The following is a 21,600-nucleotide window of genomic DNA, read 5'->3' as shown; positions in this document are numbered from 1 at the left end:
TGTCATTTTAGTCCGTTTACAAAAAATTGTCATAATCTATTTTTAGGAAATTTGTGGGTACCTTTCTCCACTTACTAACATGTGAGCCCCATTTTCCACTTACTAACTTAATTATCTTTTTTCACTTTTCTTCATTTGCGGATCCCTTTCTCCACTAACTAAATAAACAATATAAATTTTCTTAAAACTCGTACCTTTCTCCCATACGACAACATTTCGTGGACGAAGAGAGTATATAATGTTCAATATTTTAGATAAATGAGAGAAGAAAAGTTAATTTCAACACTTTAAACCATCACAACTTATTCATTTCAAATTCTTTCTTTATAATTCTTACATCAAATTAAATATCTTCTCGTAATCTTTACTTTAATATCCATATTGAATATTTTTTCATAAATCAAAGTTAATAATTTCTTAAAAAATGGTAAAAAAAAATTGAGAGGGGAGAGAAAATTTGGAGGTAAAAAACTTCTCTTCAACACGCCTAGGAATATATGTTCAAAAAACAGAAATGGAAGCACATCTTCCAGCAAATAAGTGCTATACATGAAGAACACCAACAATGAAAACACTCGACTCTAGAAGAGGCACACATTTTACAATAAACTAGATGTGTTAGCTGGATCATTTTTACACCACGGACCAAACGGGAGTCGCCTTCCGGAAACTAAGCACTAGCAGCTTGCATACATCAATCACCAAAAACCAACACTATGCGTTAACTGAAATTTTTGATCAAATAAATTTTTGTTAGAAGAATACTAAAATCAAGTAAATGAAAAGAGGGAGGAGAGGCATATACATTCTATCAAATACTATTCCACGCCAACTAAGTCAGATAAGTTCAAGCAGAAGAAGCTCCAAATACGATTGTCTTATTCCAACACAGCACCATTTTCCTCAACTTTGTCATCAGTTCCAGCATCCTGCAGCAGTGAATTAGGAATTAGTTTCTTACAACTTATAGAAGTAAAATAACATCGATGGTCGTAGAAGACAAAGGCATAATAACTCGAATGAAGTCTGACAATAACCAACAGATAATGAAACATTATAAGCCCGATGAATGGAGCATAAAATTTTTAATCAATTACAAGTACAACCCTCATCTATCAAACATTTCTTGGATCACACCTTGAAGACACCAAGAGATTTGCACAATCTAACACTTAAATAAGTTGAGCAGTCGAACACCCTAACAGTGATATTGAGCACAGAGTTACTAATAAGTTAAATAAGTTGTTAGTTTCCAAAATAAGCAGTGATGTGATCTAAACTTCAACCAGCAGGAGCATTCAGCATATTAGCAATTCAGACGTATTTATATAATTTAAATAACAAAAACGTAGAAGAGGCAAAATTAGGAACATCACTTCTGGAGGAATATGTGAATTATGTAAATGAAAGAGACACCGGGGAAGTTAATTTAATTCCTCAAATATGTTGTAGATCCTAGAAATGAAACTGAAACACACTGCAGCCTAACAACAAATAATCTTTAGGACTTCTATTTGCGTAAAGAGGAAATAATATGCATTTTTATGACGATAAACTACCTCATTGTTCCCTGTGATCCTTTCAACGTTAAATTTTGTTACTTCTTCAATTGTTACAATTTTATCTATATAGACTGTGGTCTCTGTGGCAACTGGAGTTTGATCAAATGGTTCGACAGCATGATCAACCTTGGATGAGTTCGAATACTTCTGTGGCGAACTGCAGAAGAGGGGAAAATTGAAATTGAAATTGAAATTGCAATAATAAATAAATAAAGACCAAGTATGCAGTAGAATGATCATGAAATAATATAAGTCAGTAAGAACTTATTTTTGTGGAACAAGTACCATGGCGTCATATCTTCTGATCCATGATCTGTTGTATCATTTTCTTTCTTTCTCTTTTTGTTACTATGTCTCGGCTCAAGAATTGTATCAGCACATCGTTTGAGCCATGAGAGAGGAGCAGAGAGGGGAGAAGAAGACTTATTGGGCTCTTTTCTACCAGATGTATTATGTCCAAACCCATTGTTAACCATCCCATTTTGATCCAAAACATTTTCTGTCGGTTGACTCACAAATCTTTTACTGGCAGTTTTCTGATTCTTTGATAGCAAGTTAGATTGCATTTCGTGTACTGCAATAGTGTCTAATCGTTCTTTTAAATCCTCCAGCCCTTTCAATGTCTCGATCTGAGAAATAATTCCCTCTCTATCAGCTCTTAGTAACTCCCTTTGTTTCTCCAACTTCTCCCTCTGTACCTTCAGCTCCTCTATTGAACTATTCAGCTCAGCCCATTCTTGGTCCCTCTTTTCACGATCTCTATTTATCTCTCTTCTTTCATCATCAAGTCTCTTCATTTCTGAGTTTACATGTTCCAGTTCCTTCCCAACTCTTTCTTTAAGCAAATTAATATGCTGAAGTTCTTTCGTTTTTTCTTCCTCGAATTCTTTCTCTCTTTCTGCAAGAATATTCTCAATTTCTTCACGTCTCTTCTCAATACAATTATTCAACTCCTTCTTCTGCATCTCAATATCCCGCAAGAAATCTTCGCGTTCTTTCTGCATCTTACTAAACCACTCAGTACGTTCATTCTCAAGGTCTTTCATGAATGACTCCCGGTCCTGGGAGAGCGACTCAAGATCACGTTTATATTGGTCTCTCATTTCATCCTTCTCTGCTTTCAAGCTTTCACGCTCATCATTAAGATATTTAGAGACACTTGATCTCTCCTCAGCAATACGCTCTGCTTCTTTTACAAGCTGTTCTCTTTTTTCATCAATTAGCTCCCACTCAGCTTCAAATTTTGCCTTCTCTGCTTTCAAGCGGTCTGCCTCAGCCTCATGTTCCTGTTTCTGCGCACTAATATTATCAATCTCTTCTTTTAGTCTCAATTCTAGCTCAAGTAATTCATTTCTTTCAGTCCTCATTGCATCCATATTCTCCTCTGCATCACTGATGTGTTTCTTCTTCTCCTCCAGCAAATCAGAAGACTTTTTAAGATCAAGCTTCATCTGGTGGATCTCTTCCTTCTCTTGTTTGAGAGAACGTCCCTTCACTTCCAACTCTTCTTCCAGAGTGCAAAGATTCTTTTGTTTCTCTTCAACTAAACTTAATCTCTCTTCCACTTCTTTCTCTTTTTCTTTAAGATGCCTTGATGCAACATCCAATTCCCTTTCTTTTTCTGAGATGAAGTCCTCTCGTTGTGTGATGTCAAGTTCTCTCAATTCCCATGCCCGCCTCTTGGTATTAATCTCCTCTTCCAACAATTTGCGCTTCATTTCTGCTTCAGCCTCATAAGCAGAATTCCTTATTGCCAAGTCTGCTTCGTGATTAGAAATTACTTGTCGATTATTATCCTGAAAGCGATATCAAGGGGAAATCAAGATTCAGAAAGATGAAGGTTAGTTTCATAAGAAAATAAAAGACAGGATACTGTTAAGTAGGCTCCATTGCTCGGTTCTAGATATATCTTGAGACAAAAAAACCTACTTGGTAGAACCAAGTGGTATTGCATGACAGTCACATTCTAAAACTAAAAAGACAAATTACAACAACTAACCACTGAACTGCTAAAAAAAAAAAAAAAAACACTTCTGAAAAAGTTTCATGTATCAAACATTTAGCAAACATATAATATTGGTACTAGAGAAAATATAATGCAAAAGTCCATCATGAGTTATGTTTCATGTATGAAAGGATCAATATTAACACACATACGATAAAATGGTACCATACGAAGGACAAAACAGTGAGAATATCATTGCCATATGTCACTATGTTTCTGTTGTGTGCAGAACTTTTAATTATTGTAGTACAGTTGATTTTTCTATTATATTCAGAAAAACCAGAAAATTCCAATACTCCACCAACACCTATGTTGAAATTTAATATGTCAAAAGAGAATCACAGAATGATTCATTCTTTACTATGATACTGCTCAGTGGTTCAGTTTCCAGTTCCAACAATTTTCACCAGAAACCATTTTGACTCCATCCATCCATGGGAATAAACTTACAGATTCTTTGCTCGTCAGTTTAGCTTGCATCAGAAGTGCCTCTTCCTCCTTCTTGAGAAGATCACATTCTCTTTTGATAACAGCCTAAGGGTGCAAGAGTGAAGTACATGAGAAAATTTATGTTCAAGTTAGACTATGAATGCAGCTTAAAAATGAAATATGGTCTATTAACATCAAAACGAAAAATAGTGATATAAATCAACCTCCTCTCTTGCTGATAAGGAACTTGCTTTTAGCTCTAGAGAGATTTTTTCTTCACTTAAGGACATACGCTCTTGGGAAATGCTTAACTTTAAATCATCAAGCTCCCTCTCAAATCTCTTCAACTCTTGTGTTTTATTTAAAACATACTCTTCTCTCTGGTTCAACAAAGCTTGTGCATCCAGTAACCTTTCTTGCGTTTGCTGCATAACTTTTTGCCTTTCAGATAGGGATTGCCTCTCGAGCTGAATTTCTTTCTCCTTAGCTTCAAAACTAGAATGATAATGATGAAAACATGACATCATCAAAGAAAACAAAAGTAATGCAAAAGGCTACATAAAGAAAACAGAAGCACGTCTAGATATGGCCAATCCCAACCAAAAGTAGAAGAAAAGAGACTGTTCAAACAAACCAAAATGCATCCACAATACCACCTTAATTAAGCTAACATACTTCCAGACACCAGTAAATAGATCCCTGTTTTTATAATTTTATAGTATGAAAACAGTGTCGACATAGCAAACTATCTGAATATAACTAAGACAGGTAAAAGGGGCGAGCATGGGAAGTCAGCTTTTTTGGATGCAGGAGAAGATTACCAAGTACCAACAAGAACTTACTCAGACTTTGACGACATGATGCGTCTCCTTAAGTCATCTTCACGTTCTTCAACTTCATGCAGCTTTCTTTCAGCCGTTCGATGATACCTTGTCGCTTCTGCTTCAAGTGACTCTGCTGCGCGCTTTTTCTCCTCAGCCTCTGTTAACTTCTTCAGGGCGTCTTCCACCATACTTCTTGCTTCTGCAAATTTACTATCAGATGCCACCTTCACTTCTGCATACTCAGCACGCATTTCGTGCAAGGTCTTCTCAATCTACAGAAATTCTCAGATTATAAACACATAAATAACCTACAGAAACGATCGCTAATAAGTGGAGATGAAGAGGAAATACATTCTTAACGCATTCTTTCTCAATGCCAAGAGATTTCTTGAGACTATCTTCTCGTTTTCTAGCATCAGCCATATTGGAGACATGAGAAGCCCGTTCACGCTTAATATTCAGCTCAGCAGAATCAGCAATAGATTTAGCTTCATCATACTTTGACAGCCATTCATTTCTTTCCATAATGACTAGGCCCATGTGATGCTGGTGCTCATATATCTGATAAAAGTTGACAAGGCACATCAAACAGAAATATTAGAACATCGCAAAAGATCAAGCTAAATGGATTAAATTAGAGAATTGCACGCATTCATTTTTATGAGACTGGATTACTTAATACTCAAAAATGTTAAAGGTAAACATCACAGTTTCTAAAAACAGCCAATACAAAGAAGTTAATGAAATAATCCCGCCTTCAAATCAAACATCAATTTCACCCCTTTCTTTAAAATAGCATAACTAAGGTAAAATCAAAACCTAAATCACAATCTTCTCAACCAAAGGGAAACAAGAATAATTATAGTAAATGCACGCACTAGAAATTCAAGAAAATATCATAATCGACAAGGATGATCCGTCTACAAACACAAATAACTTAGTTTTAGTAAAGCGTAAAAATAAAATAAAAAAATTAATAATAATAGTAGTAATAAAAAGCTGTAGAACGAGACCTCGGCTTCTAGTTTGGCAATATAAGCAATGAGTGCCGCCTTATCTCTCCGTTTAATCGAATCTTCATCAAAACCTGCTTCTTTGAGTCGTTTCCATAGGGATTCATCGCTTAAGGGAGTTTTCAAAACCCTAGATGAACCAGAATTTGGGGTCACTCCAAATGTTACGGAGCTCCGCGGCGTCACCGCCAGTTTCTCCGACCGCGAAGCCGGAGTTGCCATAGACGGATCAAATCCGAAGCCTATTTCTTCTCTGTAGCTGTTTAAAATCTCTCTTGCAGAATTGAGTGAATTTTGAGCTGGGGATTCGCTCAACTTCAGTTGGCTATCTTTTTTTTTTTCTCACTTCATGTGAAAGTTTGTGGACTCCACAACTAAGCACTCTCTCTCTCTCTCTACTTTTTTGCTTTAGTTTATTTGCTCATTCTTGATGCGACGACGCCGTATCGGATTCGAGAATAGTATATTGCTTTAATTGCGTGATTAGATTAAACTTTCAAATTTAATCTCATTGGATTTTAAACTTTCAAATATATATTGGCACCGGATACAGTCTGGATTGTGATTTATAATTGCTGCTTATGTCAATTATGAGTTTCCATAATTAATAAACAATAAATTTGTGTAGTTTAAATAAAATACAAGGAACAATTATAGTTTAATGTCTAACTTTTACTCCGAGTTTAAAAAATGATCAGATCTTCAAATATTTGGATGATGTTCATATATGACGTTGATGAGGAGTAAGGATCCCATCAGCCATCCTATTCTAAAAAAGGATCGGCGGCGCCGACTTAGGGCCTTTAACACACGCGATTCAGAAAGAATAGATGCACCACACGATCATCCAAACAAGTAAGCGGCACAGACCTAAGGCATTACAGGCTAAGAAAGGAACTGGTCCAAACTCTAAGCACACCTGACTCGGAAGAGCAGAGTTGCGTCACACAATGATCAAAACAAAATAACGGCGCCGATACAAGTCGGCGCAGACTAGACTAGACTAGACTAGACAGCGCGACGTTAAAGCAATATCCGGAGAAGACTCAAAGAAAGAAATAACTCCGATAGGAATAAGGACTAAAAAAGCAGCGCCGATGAAACTCGACCCAATAGAGTCAGCGCAGACAAAAGGAAGGGAAGCAGCCAACGTTGAAAGCTTGGAAAGAGCACGTGTTTGGCAAAAAGCTGCAAAGCAATTAGAAAGTTTGTTAGATGAAAGAGAATCATTCACGTACACCGCATGTGGAGTGCGTGAATGACTTGTAAAGACCCTTTTACCCCTCGCCCTAATGTAATTCTATAAATACGCCCTGTAACTCGTTATAAGACGGACAATTTTTACTCTAAGATTTTTGTCTACAAGTTTCCGAGTTAGCTCTCTTTCATACTGCAATACAGGTTACTCCGATCTCCTTTTCCGGCTTGTTTAGATAGGTTTGAATGTTAAGTTTCACCAGACGTATTAGAGTCAATATTGACTCCGACAATGTTGGGTTGAATGTTGATAATATTCATATTGTCAATATTTTTAGGAACCAGCCAACATTTCAAAGTCTGTCTTGAAGTTGTACTTTGACTCTCTATTTGGTAACAATACATAATTAATCTTTATCTTCCTTTCACGTTTTATTATTCTTTGGTTGTGAAATAAGGGTCTTGTGGTGGTTGACCACGTTCTTAATAAGTGGAATGGTGGTTAATCATGGTCCAAAATAGTGGGCAGTTTGTTCTTAATAACTGACAGTTTTTTGAAAGAGATTGCAGTGGTTATAGGAAGCTTCTGGAAGTGTGGAGTGGGGCAAACTAACCACGACTTGGAAGTCTATAAAAGCGGCAGGAAGCATCTCTCATTCTTACGTTTTGAAAGTGCAATTTCAGCGACATAACATTCACTCACAACCATCTCGTCATTTTCCGGTTGTTAACGTGACATCGGTTCTTCAAGGATTGCTTTGACAAAGGAGGCTTAGGCAGACAATCTGTAAAGGCTCACTTTGTATTGACGGGAGGTCAAGGGCAAGAATTGAAGTATAAGGACATTGGAGCGTAGCAGGTTGTTTTGTTTTGTCCGATTAACTTTTGTTATTCGGTTGTTTCGGTTTTTGTATTGAGTTAATATTCTAGTGCAGTGAGTAGATAGGTTGATTTATCTTAGGCAGCTAATCTGTAAAGATAGATCACCAAAAGATCCAAATCTATACTTTATATTGTTGATGATCATAGTGAATTTAGCCTTAAGACACTCGCGGATTATAGTTATATAATCCGTGAAAAAATATTTCTATGCGTTGCTCATTTTTGCTCCATGTGTTGTTTAAATGTTATTAACATTATGTTGATAACATCCAATCTAACATTATTCTACAAATTACACAGTTTTACTTTTTGGTAATTTGGGGCACTAGACTCTTTCAACGCAGAACTTCAAGAGTGGAAATTTAATTAGTCATTAAAATCACACGTGGATATTTTATAAAATTGAAACTTGTAGACGGTAAGATGAAAAGAAAGTTGCATTATATATTTTGGGTTAGTTGCATTATATATTCGGCTGTTTCGGTTTATTCGGCTGTTTCGGTTTCTGTCTTGAGTCAACATTCTAGTGCAGTGAGTAGTTAGGTTGATTTATCTTAGGTAACTAATCTGTAAAGATAGATCATCAAGAGATCCAAATTTGTACTTTATATTGTTGATGATCATAGTGAATTTAGCCTTAAGACATTTACGGGTTATAGTTATATAATCCGTGAAAAAATATTCATGTGTGTTACTCATTTTCTCTGCATGTTTGTTTAAATGTTATTATGTTGATAACATTCATTCTAACATTATTCTACAAATTACATAGTTTTACTTTTTGATAATTTGAGGCACTAAACTCTTTCAACGCAAAACTTCAAGGGTGGAAATTTAATTAGTCACTGAAATCACACGTGTATATTTTATAAACTTAAAACTTTTAGACAGTAAGATGAAAAAGAAAGTTGCATTATATATTTTGGGTTAATGGCATATAAATTAGTATTAAAATTTTAATAAATTTTTTATATAAAAATTTAAAAATATTTATTAAAATTATTTAATTATTATTTTTTCTTATTTTACATACTCACTTATTTTTTATCGTGCGACATGACATAAATATACTAACGTGGCATATATATATATATATATATATATATATATATATATATATAATCATGTGAAAAAATATAACTGATGTTATATTATGTGACGTTATATTATGTAGTTGGATGAAAACGCGACATCATTTCAAACCTAAAATTTGGAGGGAAGCGGGCGAATATGTAAAATGAGAAAAAATAATAATTGAGTAATTTTAATAATAATTTTAAAGTTTATGTGCAAAATGAAAATTTATTTAAAGTTAAATAAATTAGTCTTATTTTTTTTTTTTTTTCTATTTCACAAAAACGAGTGTTTTGTTGTTCGGGTGAATAAAGCAATTTCCACCTCATTTCATTAAAAAAATGATGTGTGATTTCAACGAGAAAATTCGGATTTCCTATCCCGAAAGTTTGTTCATGTGTCTACATGAAATTTCGTCAAAAAATTCATATCATAAACTATACAATGAATTCAAAATAAAAACCATGCTTCACAAACGTCTTTATTTGTTTTCCTTTTAACTTATTCAACAATTCGTAGCAATTAGTTATGGCACTCAAGTTATGTTTTGTTTTTGTTTGATTTCAGCTTCTGGAAATGGAGGTTGGAGATGAGGCTCTGGACACGTACGCCCCATGGATCTGAATTCACAATGATGACAGTATAAATGAACTTAAAGCAATTTCTCTAATTCATATTCATTAAAATAGTAGTAAAAGATTTATTTTTTTTAGATGACCTTTCAAAATGAAATATTGCAGTACAAGGATTTGATGAAACATTGAATTAGTATTGAGATATTTTGTGACGAAATATAATAGTATAATTTGATTGATTCTATGGTAGTATCTTATGCTTTTAATGAGCTTTTGATTTCTTATAAGGAGTGATTATGATGAATAACGACTTAGCAAGTTGGAAGAACTTTTCAAGGCAGACTGACAACTTCGATTTCGATCGGTGATTAGTACGTCGATCTATACGCAATATATTTATTTATTTTTCAAATTTAGAATATTAGAGGCAAATAAGAGAAAACAAAAATTAATTTTGACACTTTACAGAATCATAAATTATTCATTTTAATTTTACTTTTTATAAAAGATCTTCTTCTCGTAATCTTTAATTTAACATTCATATTGAATATTTTTTCATGAATCGAAGATATTTTTTTTTAAAATAATTAAAATAGAAAAAGAAAAAAAATAAGAAAGAAATTTTGGTGAGAAAAAAAAAGAGAGATGATAGAGGAAATTTTGAGGTAAAAAAACTCCGATTTTATATTATATATAGATTATAGATAGATTATTTATTGTTCGAAAACTGGAGTTGGGCAAGGATATGGGCCTGTAGGTCCAGCTCATCTAATACTATGTTGGGTCATTCTAAACACAGCCCCCATTTTACTCATCATAGCCCTTTAAATAATAATAATAATAATAATAATAATAATAATATTATACCCCAATAGCTCTCAATTTAAATTAATTATCTTTTCGTTTAATTTTTTTTGGTCGACATTAACAGACCATTATAATTCATTTTTCATTCTGCAAATTCATTTGAACTGTTTCAAAATTTTGGATAAACACATAAATTATTACAATTAAAATCAAACACTTGGAAACATGATTAATTAGGAATATCACCATAATTTTGATAAAAACATGCGAATTGTTGAAGCAATTGTGAGGGGTAATGACGACTATTAAGGAGAATTTGAGAAATGGTCTCAATTCACGTCATTGCAAAAGAATTATATCTCAAAAGGAAGCCTTATTCGCACGAGGTGATGGTGTTTGTGAAACTATTGCTGCGAAAAAAAAACAATGAAAGTGAATATGAAGATTAATAGGCTGGAAACAAGGTAATAAGAAAAAGAGTAAAAGATTTACATAACAATCAACCACAGAGCAAATTCCTTCTCTGTTTATTTTCTCCAATTCTGAAATGTGATGCATCTTGTAAATTTACATTTGATTGGTAACTTGGTTGATGATTGATGAAGGGAGAGAAAAAATTTGTTGGTTTTTTCTTCCGTAAAGCTATCATGATTCTGGGTATTTGCACTAAATGAGGCTACACAGATGAAAACATGGACAATATTATAATTTTATTAATATTTTTATTTTTATTTTTAAATAGGGGGCTATAAAGAGTAATGTGGGGGCTGTGTTTAGAATCACCCTACTATGTTTTAGCAGTTATATTCTGTTCATAGATCGTCGGCTAGAAGCTAGCATATGGGCCCGGCCCAGAAATGCGTTAGTATTTGAATATCCAAAAAGGTTACTCAACCCAAAAGACCAGGGTTCAATTTGAAAAGTTTTTTTTTGGGTAAAACCATATGAAAAATAAATATATATCCAGTATAATAAAATTCACGCACACAAAATCTTCATACTGGAACAGAAAAATGACCATAGAGGATAAATAAATATTTTGACATAGAGAGAAACAGTATTGGCGTTAAGGAAAGGGATGGGGAAATATACCGAAAATTAGGTATACCGAAAAATACTGTGAAATACCGAACTTTTCGGTAAGGTATGATACCGTACTGAAGATTTTCGGTAAGGTAAAGGTATATGTTTTCCAAATTACTGGTGTATACCGATACCGCGGTATATACTGTAAAAATCTATGAATACCGTATTAAAGGTATATATGGAAACAAGGTATGATACCGCATCACCGGTATACCGGTATATACCGAAACAAGGTATGAAAATAATTATAAAGAGTTAATGTATAATTATAATTATGTTTGTAATTATAAAATAAGATGCAACTAATTTATATAAAATTTTACAATGATATCAAAATAATTATAATTTTCAAGTACATTTTTGAAAAATAAATAAATGAGGGTAAAGATAATCAAATGATATTAAAGAATGTATTTTATTTATATAATCAATAACTAATGTTAATTTTCTAAAATAAATTATACCTAACTTATAACATTAATATAATTTATTATATAATATATGAATATACAAGTATGAGGCTATAAATATAATTAAATGATTTAAAATGAACAATATATAATAAATATGTAATATAATTTAATGTAATCGAATTATAGTATTGTTTAAATTAATATTATATTTACCTTATGTGAATCGCATAATTATATTGTATAGTCTATAATTAAGATTATTGTTTTAAAATACGCTAATTAATTACATCTAACTTACAACATCAATATAGTTTGATATATAATACATGAATATACAAGTATGAGGTTATAAATATAGTCAAACAATATATAATACATATGTTATACAATTTAAAATAATTGAATTATAGTATTAATGTTTATATTAATATTATAACATAGTTATAATATAATATTAATCTTACGTAAGTTACATAATTATATTGTATAGTCTATAACTAAAGATTATTTTTCTAAAATAAATTACATCTTATTTATAACATCAATATAGTTTGATTTATAATATATGAATATAAAAGTATAAGACTATAAATATTTATACAATTTAATATAAATGTAGGTACTGTTTATTTTATTGTTATCTTGTGATATATTTTAATTATTATGACATTATTATATGTGTTAATTAGATGTTGTTTATTACGTAAATAAGTTTTAAAAAATTAAGTTGTTGGTATACTGTAGCAAATTTTATCAATTTTGGTATGCCGATTATTTTGATATACCGTAAAAGTACAATATACCGAAACACGGTACGGTAAAAGTATGAGATTTTTTTCATACCATAATTAAGGTATACCGGACTAAAGTATACAGTAACTAAAGATAAAGTAAATATATGAGATTTCTTCATACCGAAGGTAAATGTAAGGTATAAGGTATGACCAATTTTGAAAGGTATACCGTGCCGTCCCACCCCTAGAGGAAATAAAATATGCCAACGTTTATGACACTTGCAAAAAATGTTCCGGTATTTAAATCATACATATATATTGATACCCAATGTTTAGATAGTGTCGTAATATATTCCAATTTACATTGTTCGATCTCGAAATATTGACGTGTCGTGATGTCACTAAAGAAGGAGATTGATAGGTGGAACGAAATTATGCACCGGAATGTTACAAATTTATTCCACAGATAGATGACAAATTAATTTTACAAGACCAAAATATGGGATTCCGAATATTTTTTATGACAATGTCTGAACATAAAAATTTGAATATAATCGGGTGTATTGTACAAATGGATTGACCCGCATGAGATCCTGATCTCATCCTAATCTAAACCATTTAAATGACACTATTCGATTATACAAATGACACTACCTATAATTGACATAGTAGCATTTTAAAATATTATAGTGTCATTTTCAATCTTATAATATTATTTAGGGTGCATTTACTTTGATGAATAAATTTATCATAGAAAAATTAGGGATAACAAAAATTTATGCCTTTAAATGTCTCATTTCTTTTCTCATATTTATAAATAAGAGAAGTTCACTATTGAAGTGAAAATAAGGAAGGAAAAATGGTGAATTTTTCTTTTGTACAAAATGTGGAAAAAGAAATGAGGCATTTAAAGGCATAAATTTTTGTTACTCCTCATTTTCCCATGATAAATTTATCCATCAAAGTAAACGCACCCTTAAAATATTATAATGTCATTTACAATCTAATTATAGTGTCAATTACAAGAAGTGTCATTTATATTTTTGAATAGTGTCAATTATAAACAGTGTCATTTACAATGTTATAGTGTCATTTATACATTTCTGAATAGTATCAACTATACACAGTGTCATTTATATGGAGTGTCATTTGTATAACAGAATGTTATAGTATATATCATTTATATGCAGCGTCATTTGTATAACAGAATAGTGTCAATTATAGATAGTGTCATTTGTATAAACGAATGATGACATTTACACGATTTTGGGTAAGGATGCGGATTCGAATCAGAATGCGGATCAAGGTCTGAGTGCTGGTCAACCCGATTATACGGTACACCCGATTGTACCTAAGACCACCTCATGTCTGAAACATTTTCCTATATAATGCGCATTAATGGTGATCGTTGTTTTTTTTTTCTTTTTTCTTTTTGAAAATTACAAGAGGTATCTATTATATAATTAAACAAATCATCCGCACGCAAGCGGAACCACTATTCACATAAAATTGAAAAAATTACACTGTATATAGGTGTGGATTAAATCCTAGACCTCTAAAAAAAATCTTTGGATAACTCAATTTTACTACTTGAGTTAAGTCTTATTGACAATGGTGATCGTGTTCTAGCATAACATTGTAGAATTCTCCCCATTTATATATTCTTGAAAATGGAGGTATGAATAATAACAAATGAATTTATTCTAGCAGAAACGTCATCGTACGGTAGGAGCAAAGGTTATTCCAAATTTATAGTTTGAATAAAATGGAGAAAAAAGTGTCAAGTGTTCTGGAAGTATGGATGTGTTAAAAGAAGAATATTTTGACATTCGGAAATGATGATGATAAGCTTGGAATATTTTTTAGAATAAAAGGTATGTCGCACTTACTTTTTAACGACTTTTCAAGAATAACATCAATGGAAAATTTAGATATACTCATTAACATGAATCTTGTAAATGCGATCAAAAATATTTTATTTTCTTTGCGGTGCGACTTTAAGATGTATAAGTGTGTCTAATATATTATATAGATTTAGAACATTAATTTTGCTAATAATTGTGTCGGATTATCTCATAGATTCGATCCAAGTTTATCTTTAATGATATATTTTTAATTTTATTAGTGTTGAATTGTGCGTGGATCTGAGTATATGAATGTGTCAAAAAGTTTAATACAAAACTAATTTCGGATAGCATATTTTCTTTTGAATAAGGTATAACTTTATATCATCTTATGAATAGTATGATAATATATTATTATTATTCAAAACAAATAAGGTATAAAAAATGTAGGAGAAATCATCGTCCTTTGTTTTCTATAATTGATGAAAGAATATTGCTGAATTTGAACTCGGAACTTTTCTTTGATTGTAATAAATTTAAAAAAATAAAAAAAGAGCAGCCATCTGTTAATGAATTTTATGGGTATGGTTTTCCAGTCAATAAGAAAGCACGCATATGTTTGTGTAGATTTTTATATTTGAATTAAATCTGGTCGTATTTTCAAGGCCAATAATTTTGACGAGGGGATAGTGTTTCAAATCGACTTTAATTTGTGGCCGAATTTTCATGGTGTCCTGATTAATTAAATTTATTCCAGAAAAAAACAATACTATTCTCCCAGCGCTACAAAAATTAATGTATTAGTTAGGCAATATTGAATATAGGAAACAGGCTATATACATCTCTTAAGCTTTTTTTTTTAGGGATACATCTCTTAAGCTTTTGAATACAAACATACATAAATAAATTAAAAAATGAACAAATGTATGAACTCAAAAAACACGTTACTTTATTGAGAATTGATTCAGGTATAATGCTATCTTTCGTGAAAATGAGAATTGATATGAATAGTGTGCGTGTGTTGGCCAAGGGGTAATGGGTTAATGCGTAAGGCCAAAGATCTTAGGTTCGAGTCCCCTGTGGTGCGGCCTTTAAATTTCTTTATTTAATACTGTTAATTTATCAAAAAAAAAAAAGAATCGATATGAATAAGCTAATACAAACTACGATGTACGGATAACCATTTAGATCTTGATTTGAATTTTGGAGGGAACGAAAATTTCACTAATTAATTGAATTACCAACTTATTCGTGAATTTATACTGACTTATTCATTATTTTCATTTATCAAGAAAAATAATATTTTCATTTAACTCACCCTTACTCTATGTATATATATAAAGTACGTATAAGTATTTGCACAGTATTGTGAGAACTCTTGCACAAAACGTGTATTTAAAAAACATACTATAAGGTGTTAAAGTATATGCATTGCAATTATGCACCAAAAACCGAGTTACTTTATACTGTCTTTTTTATAAAAAATAAAAATAAAAAAGGATCAATAATGATTCCTTATTTTACCTTGTAGTGATTTGACATGTGAGAACTGTACAAGAGTTCTTGTGAAAAGAATTTTTTTATTTGAACATCTTCCTATATATATAATGCATTATCAAAGAATATAGTATATAATTATATTTACGAATATATTAATATGTATACAAAAATGCATTGACACTATAGTAATATGTACATAAGGATTGTGATCTACATAATCCTAATCCATTGAAGGATTAAATGCAAATTATATTGGAAAAAGAAAAAAAAAAGGAAAAAAATGAACAAAATCCTTAAAAGCACAGAGGAGCATGCGAAGGGTAAACCTCGATAAAACCTCTAGAATGGAGAAAAAAAAGTGTTTGTAAAACAAAGAAAAAAAGTAAAAAAGACAGTAATCAAAGCCTAAGCTTCGGACAAATCATTGAATATATTCGTATGTATATATTAAAACAACATATACATACAACAACGTTAGTATTTTCCTTTTGGCGATCTTGTATTGATATTTAAATTCGTATTAACAATTAATACACAATTATGCGTCATAAAGATTAAAAATGAACACCCTTTCTCCTATAAAACTAGACACGAGTTTAACATGGCTCTATATATTAAGATCCATGTCTAACTAATAATAATACATGTTAAAATGTATTTTCTTATTTTCCGATGATTAAATTGCTTAGTATTCAACGAACCAATGATGAGGGACTAATATAATCTTGAGACATCATGAAGCTCGTGAATTTATATCATGATTGGTGCACACATTATAAATATCTATCGAATCAAATTCTTTATGTCCTCATTGTTTACAATTATTGCAGCAATCGAGATTATTCTCAATTTTCTAATTCGAAACTGAGACTTTATTTAGTAGTATTTCATTTTTTTTTTGACAAATTAGTAGTAATTCATTCATTAATTGGTCTTTTAAGGAACAAAATTAAGCACGGGACAAAATATTCGAGGAAGACATCACAAACGCACATATTCTGTAGTACTGTACTACTCAATTCAACTACCTTTATTCTATTTCTAGATACGCAAAAGTATTTACAAAAATAGTGAATTCCAAAATCATTCTGCTATTAATTTATTGGAATTATCATATAAATCAACGTTCCAAAACAAATATATATATATATATATATATATATATAAGCTCTTTTATTCCTTTTGCAACTTTAAAATGAACGAGGAATGAATTTACAAATATTAATTCATTTTTCCCCCACTGCGTATCTTGTTCAGAAATGATTAAGTGGGTGGGGGAAGAAATTCCCCTCTCTTTCAATCCGCTTAAAATTCGAAAAATGTGAAGAACCCAATAATTGCAAAGTTGACTTATGTAAGCTGTTTATTCCAATTTTAATTTAATGTTTCCAGTTTGGGACAACAATTAAGGTTATAATTTGTTGAAGATACTTAAAATTATCATAAGTACATGTGGCAAATATTCTACATTCTGAAAAATCACTTCACTTTCGCCGTTCACAAAAAATAATTTTTGAAGGGAACAATACTGATTTTAATAAAAATAGTTGAATATATTATGAGTGGAGATCAAGACCTTTTACCTTAAGCATTAATCCCTTAGCACGGCCAACACACATACATATTAATTATGATAATTAATTGTATTGCGAGTAGAACAAGTGGCCTATCACATGATAGAAAATTTTCAAAAATAAAAAGGGATTAATTTTTGTGGACGTGCTAAAATGACAAAAATTAACTATTTTATGTGAACAGATGGAAAAGTATTTGCACATATATAATATATGAAAATACATTTTTAATTTTTATATACTCCCACCGTCCACGATCAATGTTCCTTTTTTATCATTTTAGTATGTCCACAAAAAATATTCTCTTTCCATTTTTAAACACTACCCCACAACGTAATTTATTAATGTGGGACTCAAACTTCACTCATCCACCAAACATTTTTAAACGCTATCCCACAATAACACCTTTAATGCGAGATCCAAACTCCACTCTTCAACGTTACTCTACAATAATACATTTATTTTAGGACTCAAACTCCACTAACAATACACTTATCTAACTTTTCTTAAAATCCGCAGTGAAAAAAAGTGGGGAACATTGATTTTTGAATGTGTTATTATTTTAGCGCCCATATATATATATATATATATATATATATATGGGGTGAGCTAAAATAAAAACACATTGTTGAATGAAAACTGATATATATATATATATATATAGGGTGTGGTTTTAGAGAGTGATAGCATGAGGGCAATGAATAATATAGTAAATAGACGTTGGTCAGATGAGATGGACGACTATCCTGATTTATGGGATTGCTAGTGTCTTCAAGTTTCTTAGCTTAACGATCTCTTTTCGAGTTTCGTGCCCTTAGTCTGCGTTTTGTGCTCTCAAGGGATTTTTTTCTTTTTCTTTTTTTAATAAACCTCAATTTAATAAGGGTGTGGTTCTAGAGAGAACTACATTATTTGTGAGAACGTGAGAACCATCAAACATAATGCATTCACTGTAAAAATTAATGCATTCGCTGTTAAAATTAATGCACTCAAAAAAATAAAAAAATTGCTCCCTTCAGGATTCGAACCCAGGATCTGCATTCATCCAACAAGATGATGCATCCACCGTAGATCTTGATGATCGAATGGCTGAAAATGGTTCTCCGTTCTTTTTTTATTTATGGTTCTTTCTTGAACCTCTCCCTATATATATATATATATATATATATATATATATATATATATATATATATTGATTATAGCGAAAACTGAAATGTAAAATTACAACTAAGAACATTGCACTGTCATATAAAGTTACTGAATTGGTTGTGCAATTAATTTGCACGGAGAAAATAAAATAAAAAATAAAAATAAAAATCGCTCCCTACAGAATTCGAACCCAAGTGATGCATTCAACGTAGATTTTCAAGATCCAAGAATTGAGAATGATTCTCCATTCTTATTTTTAATAAAAATTCTCATTTGAATATATATATACACACACATATATATGGGGAACATTTATAATTCTCTCTCTCTCTCTCTCTCTATATATATATATATATATATATATATATATATATATATATATGAGAGGGCTACAGTGAAAACACTTCTTAAAATATAAATATAAACGTTTTTTAATGTACGAATTTTATCCAACAGGGTTACGAATTCATCCAACATGATTACGAATTGTGAAAAATAAATTTTTGCTACCTTTGGGATTCGAACCCAGGATCACGAATTCATTCAACAAGGCTACGAATCAACCGTAGATCTTGAAAATTTATGGTGAATGCATCATCTTGATGGATGTATGAAGTATTTGAATTCAAATTGTGAAGGGAGTAAAAAATTATTTTTTTTCGAATGCAATAAATTTAATAATGAATATATTAATTTTTACGGTAGATGCATTAATTTGAATGGTCTCTAATTTTAACGAAAAATAGTTATGATTAGATATAATTATGACCTTAGCATTGCGCAAGAAATTAATCAAAATTATGTAAGATAAAATGGGAGATACCCCATCTGCCCCAATTTTATGCTACACCTACACCAAAAGTCGGCACAAGCCCCCAACCATAATATCTCTCCCACATCTTACTTAATATTCCCACATATAATAATGATATATATTAAAAAAGAAAAGAAAAAGAAAAAGAAAAAAAAAACATCCTTAACCAAGTTGTCTTAAGTGGGCCCTCCTGAATATGAATTACTCCACTATAATGTACGTTGATTTGTTCTCTCTTTGGATGATGGGAAGCCCGCAGATAGGGCATATATTTATTTACTTTTAAACGAAAGAATGATGTTTCCATATGAAAGTGTAGCTAGTTTTCAAGAAAGTCTTGGAAAAGAAATGATAACATTTTTGAGAAAGAGCCTAAAAGCAGTTGCTTTAATGGGAGTCGGTGCAATGTGATAACCCCCTTTTATCTGTTGAGGGGAAAATCGCCAAATTAAAATTTGTCATTTATTCATCAAATTATTGGCATTATAATTCATCTCGCACCACCAATCCATCCTATCATTATTAATCACACTCAAACAAAATTTCTCTTATCTGCAATCCCTATCATTCATTATTGGTATCTTTTTATCATTTTGTGTAGTGTTTCCCTACTTTCTTGCTGTAGTCGATCTTACTGATGAATGCCACATTATTTAGAATTGGAAGGTCCTAATTAATGGTAAAAGCTAAAGTAGTTTTTTTTTTTAAGATGCAAGTACGTTTAATTTAGGTTTCAATCAATTTAATTAATCTCTAAAAATTGTTTGATTTGGCCAACAACACTAGGGTTTGTGCACATTAATTGACACTTATATATTTCAACAGTCTGGTTGCCATGGCCGTGATTATTAGAGTAGAGCTGCTGCTCTCTTCCTGCTTAGCTCAGCGCGGTGGCGACGACGACGTTGATGGTGGTGGCGGTGAAGTCGGGCTGACTTTTCATCTCGAACAACATTATTTAAATCCTATGTACTTGTTGGATATACATACCTATAGTAAAATATAGGTAGAGTTTTTAGATTTTTGATGATTGCTGATCATATCATTTGATGTTGATCAAAAAATAGTTTATTCATAATTTAATCAATTCATACTATCATTTAAAGAAAGGGAGGCTAGCTAAATTCCAATAAACTTATAAGGTTTGTTTTGATTTTACCATTTAGGCTGAAAAGGAAGTCTATTTGGAGTCAAGAAAATCTCCTCAAAACAGATCTTGTACCCTACATTAGATCTTTAATCTATATATATCCGCAGACATGTTGAATCGACTCATAATTTCAGCATATGGGCATGCATCATTCGTAGCTAGCATACAATATCAACCAAGTGAAATATTAAATATAACTAAGGATATTTTACTACGGTAGTCATACTATGACTACATATATTAAAGATGTATATGTATAGCTAGCTAACAAATAACAATATGGTGCATAAAGCAGAAAAACTGTAAGGAAACTTCGTGTATGTTTCCTTGTAATTTCATAAAAGGAAAATAAAGCTTCTTTTTGGTGTACTGGTCTTCCCTTTGATTTCTTAGGACATTTCTCATATCACATTAATTACAATATTCATTCATATATCCACATATAACTAGAAATTGTTTCCAGCAATTTGCAATATTTTGCGTTTCTGCTTCATTTTAATTGGAAATATTCGTCACGTTACGATAAATTACAACTCTAAAAATCCGACCTTTTTTGCTGTGTTCGTTAAAAATAGGTTGCTTGCCGTGTGAACGCTCTTCCTTTCCTATCATTTGACCATCTATACGTATATATTAGTAATGCTTTTTAGTCTTTAGCTAATATTGCTGAATTCTAACATATACATTACTGTTTTTTTTTTGATCAGTAAAATTAAATTTTTATTGAGATAAAAAACAAGGCACAAGAGATGCCAATCAAAACAAGAATGAAAGATTGAAACCCTTTGAGCACCACATGGTGAAAGGGATTCTGAACTCCAAAACTTTATAAACCTCATTCCAACTCCAAAGTCTACCCTTGATCTGTAAAACAAGTCTCTCAATATCCCAAATTTTTCCTTGAAAACGACTCTCGTTTCTTTTTTCCCAAAGCGTCCAAACCGTTCCCACCCATAACGCATTTAGCA

At 31.4% G+C, this 21,600-nt stretch overlaps 1 protein-coding gene across 2 annotated transcripts; it reads right to left on the bottom strand.

Annotated features, from left to right (window-relative positions):
* Positions 1-456: 456 nt before the first annotated feature.
* Positions 457-6,343, bottom strand: LOC131001813 (protein CROWDED NUCLEI 4). Of its 2 annotated transcripts, XR_009094037.1 has the most exons (9): positions 5,834-6,343; positions 5,172-5,381; positions 4,839-5,092; positions 4,221-4,491; positions 4,018-4,101; positions 1,848-3,358; positions 1,560-1,719; positions 806-929; positions 457-725 (listed from the first exon to the last, which is right to left on the bottom strand). XR_009094037.1 is itself a non-coding variant. In XM_057928408.1 (8 exons), the coding sequence occupies exons 1-8, from the start codon at positions 6,053-6,055 to the stop codon at positions 879-881; spliced, it is 2,763 nt and encodes a 920-aa protein (XP_057784391.1). In that variant the 5' UTR covers positions 6,056-6,311; the 3' UTR covers positions 457-878. The 2 variants fall into 2 exon arrangements, 1 of the variants encoding a protein (XP_057784391.1); XM_057928408.1 differs by having other exon boundaries at positions 457-929; positions 5,834-6,311.
* Between the last annotated feature and the right edge of the window lie 15,257 nt (positions 6,344-21,600).

Source organism: Salvia miltiorrhiza, chromosome 8 (assembly GCF_028751815.1).
Source record: "Salvia miltiorrhiza cultivar Shanhuang (shh) chromosome 8, IMPLAD_Smil_shh, whole genome shotgun sequence".
Taxonomy (NCBI): domain Eukaryota; kingdom Viridiplantae; phylum Streptophyta; class Magnoliopsida; order Lamiales; family Lamiaceae; genus Salvia; species Salvia miltiorrhiza.
This window is presented reverse-complemented; position numbering and strand designations above follow the sequence as displayed.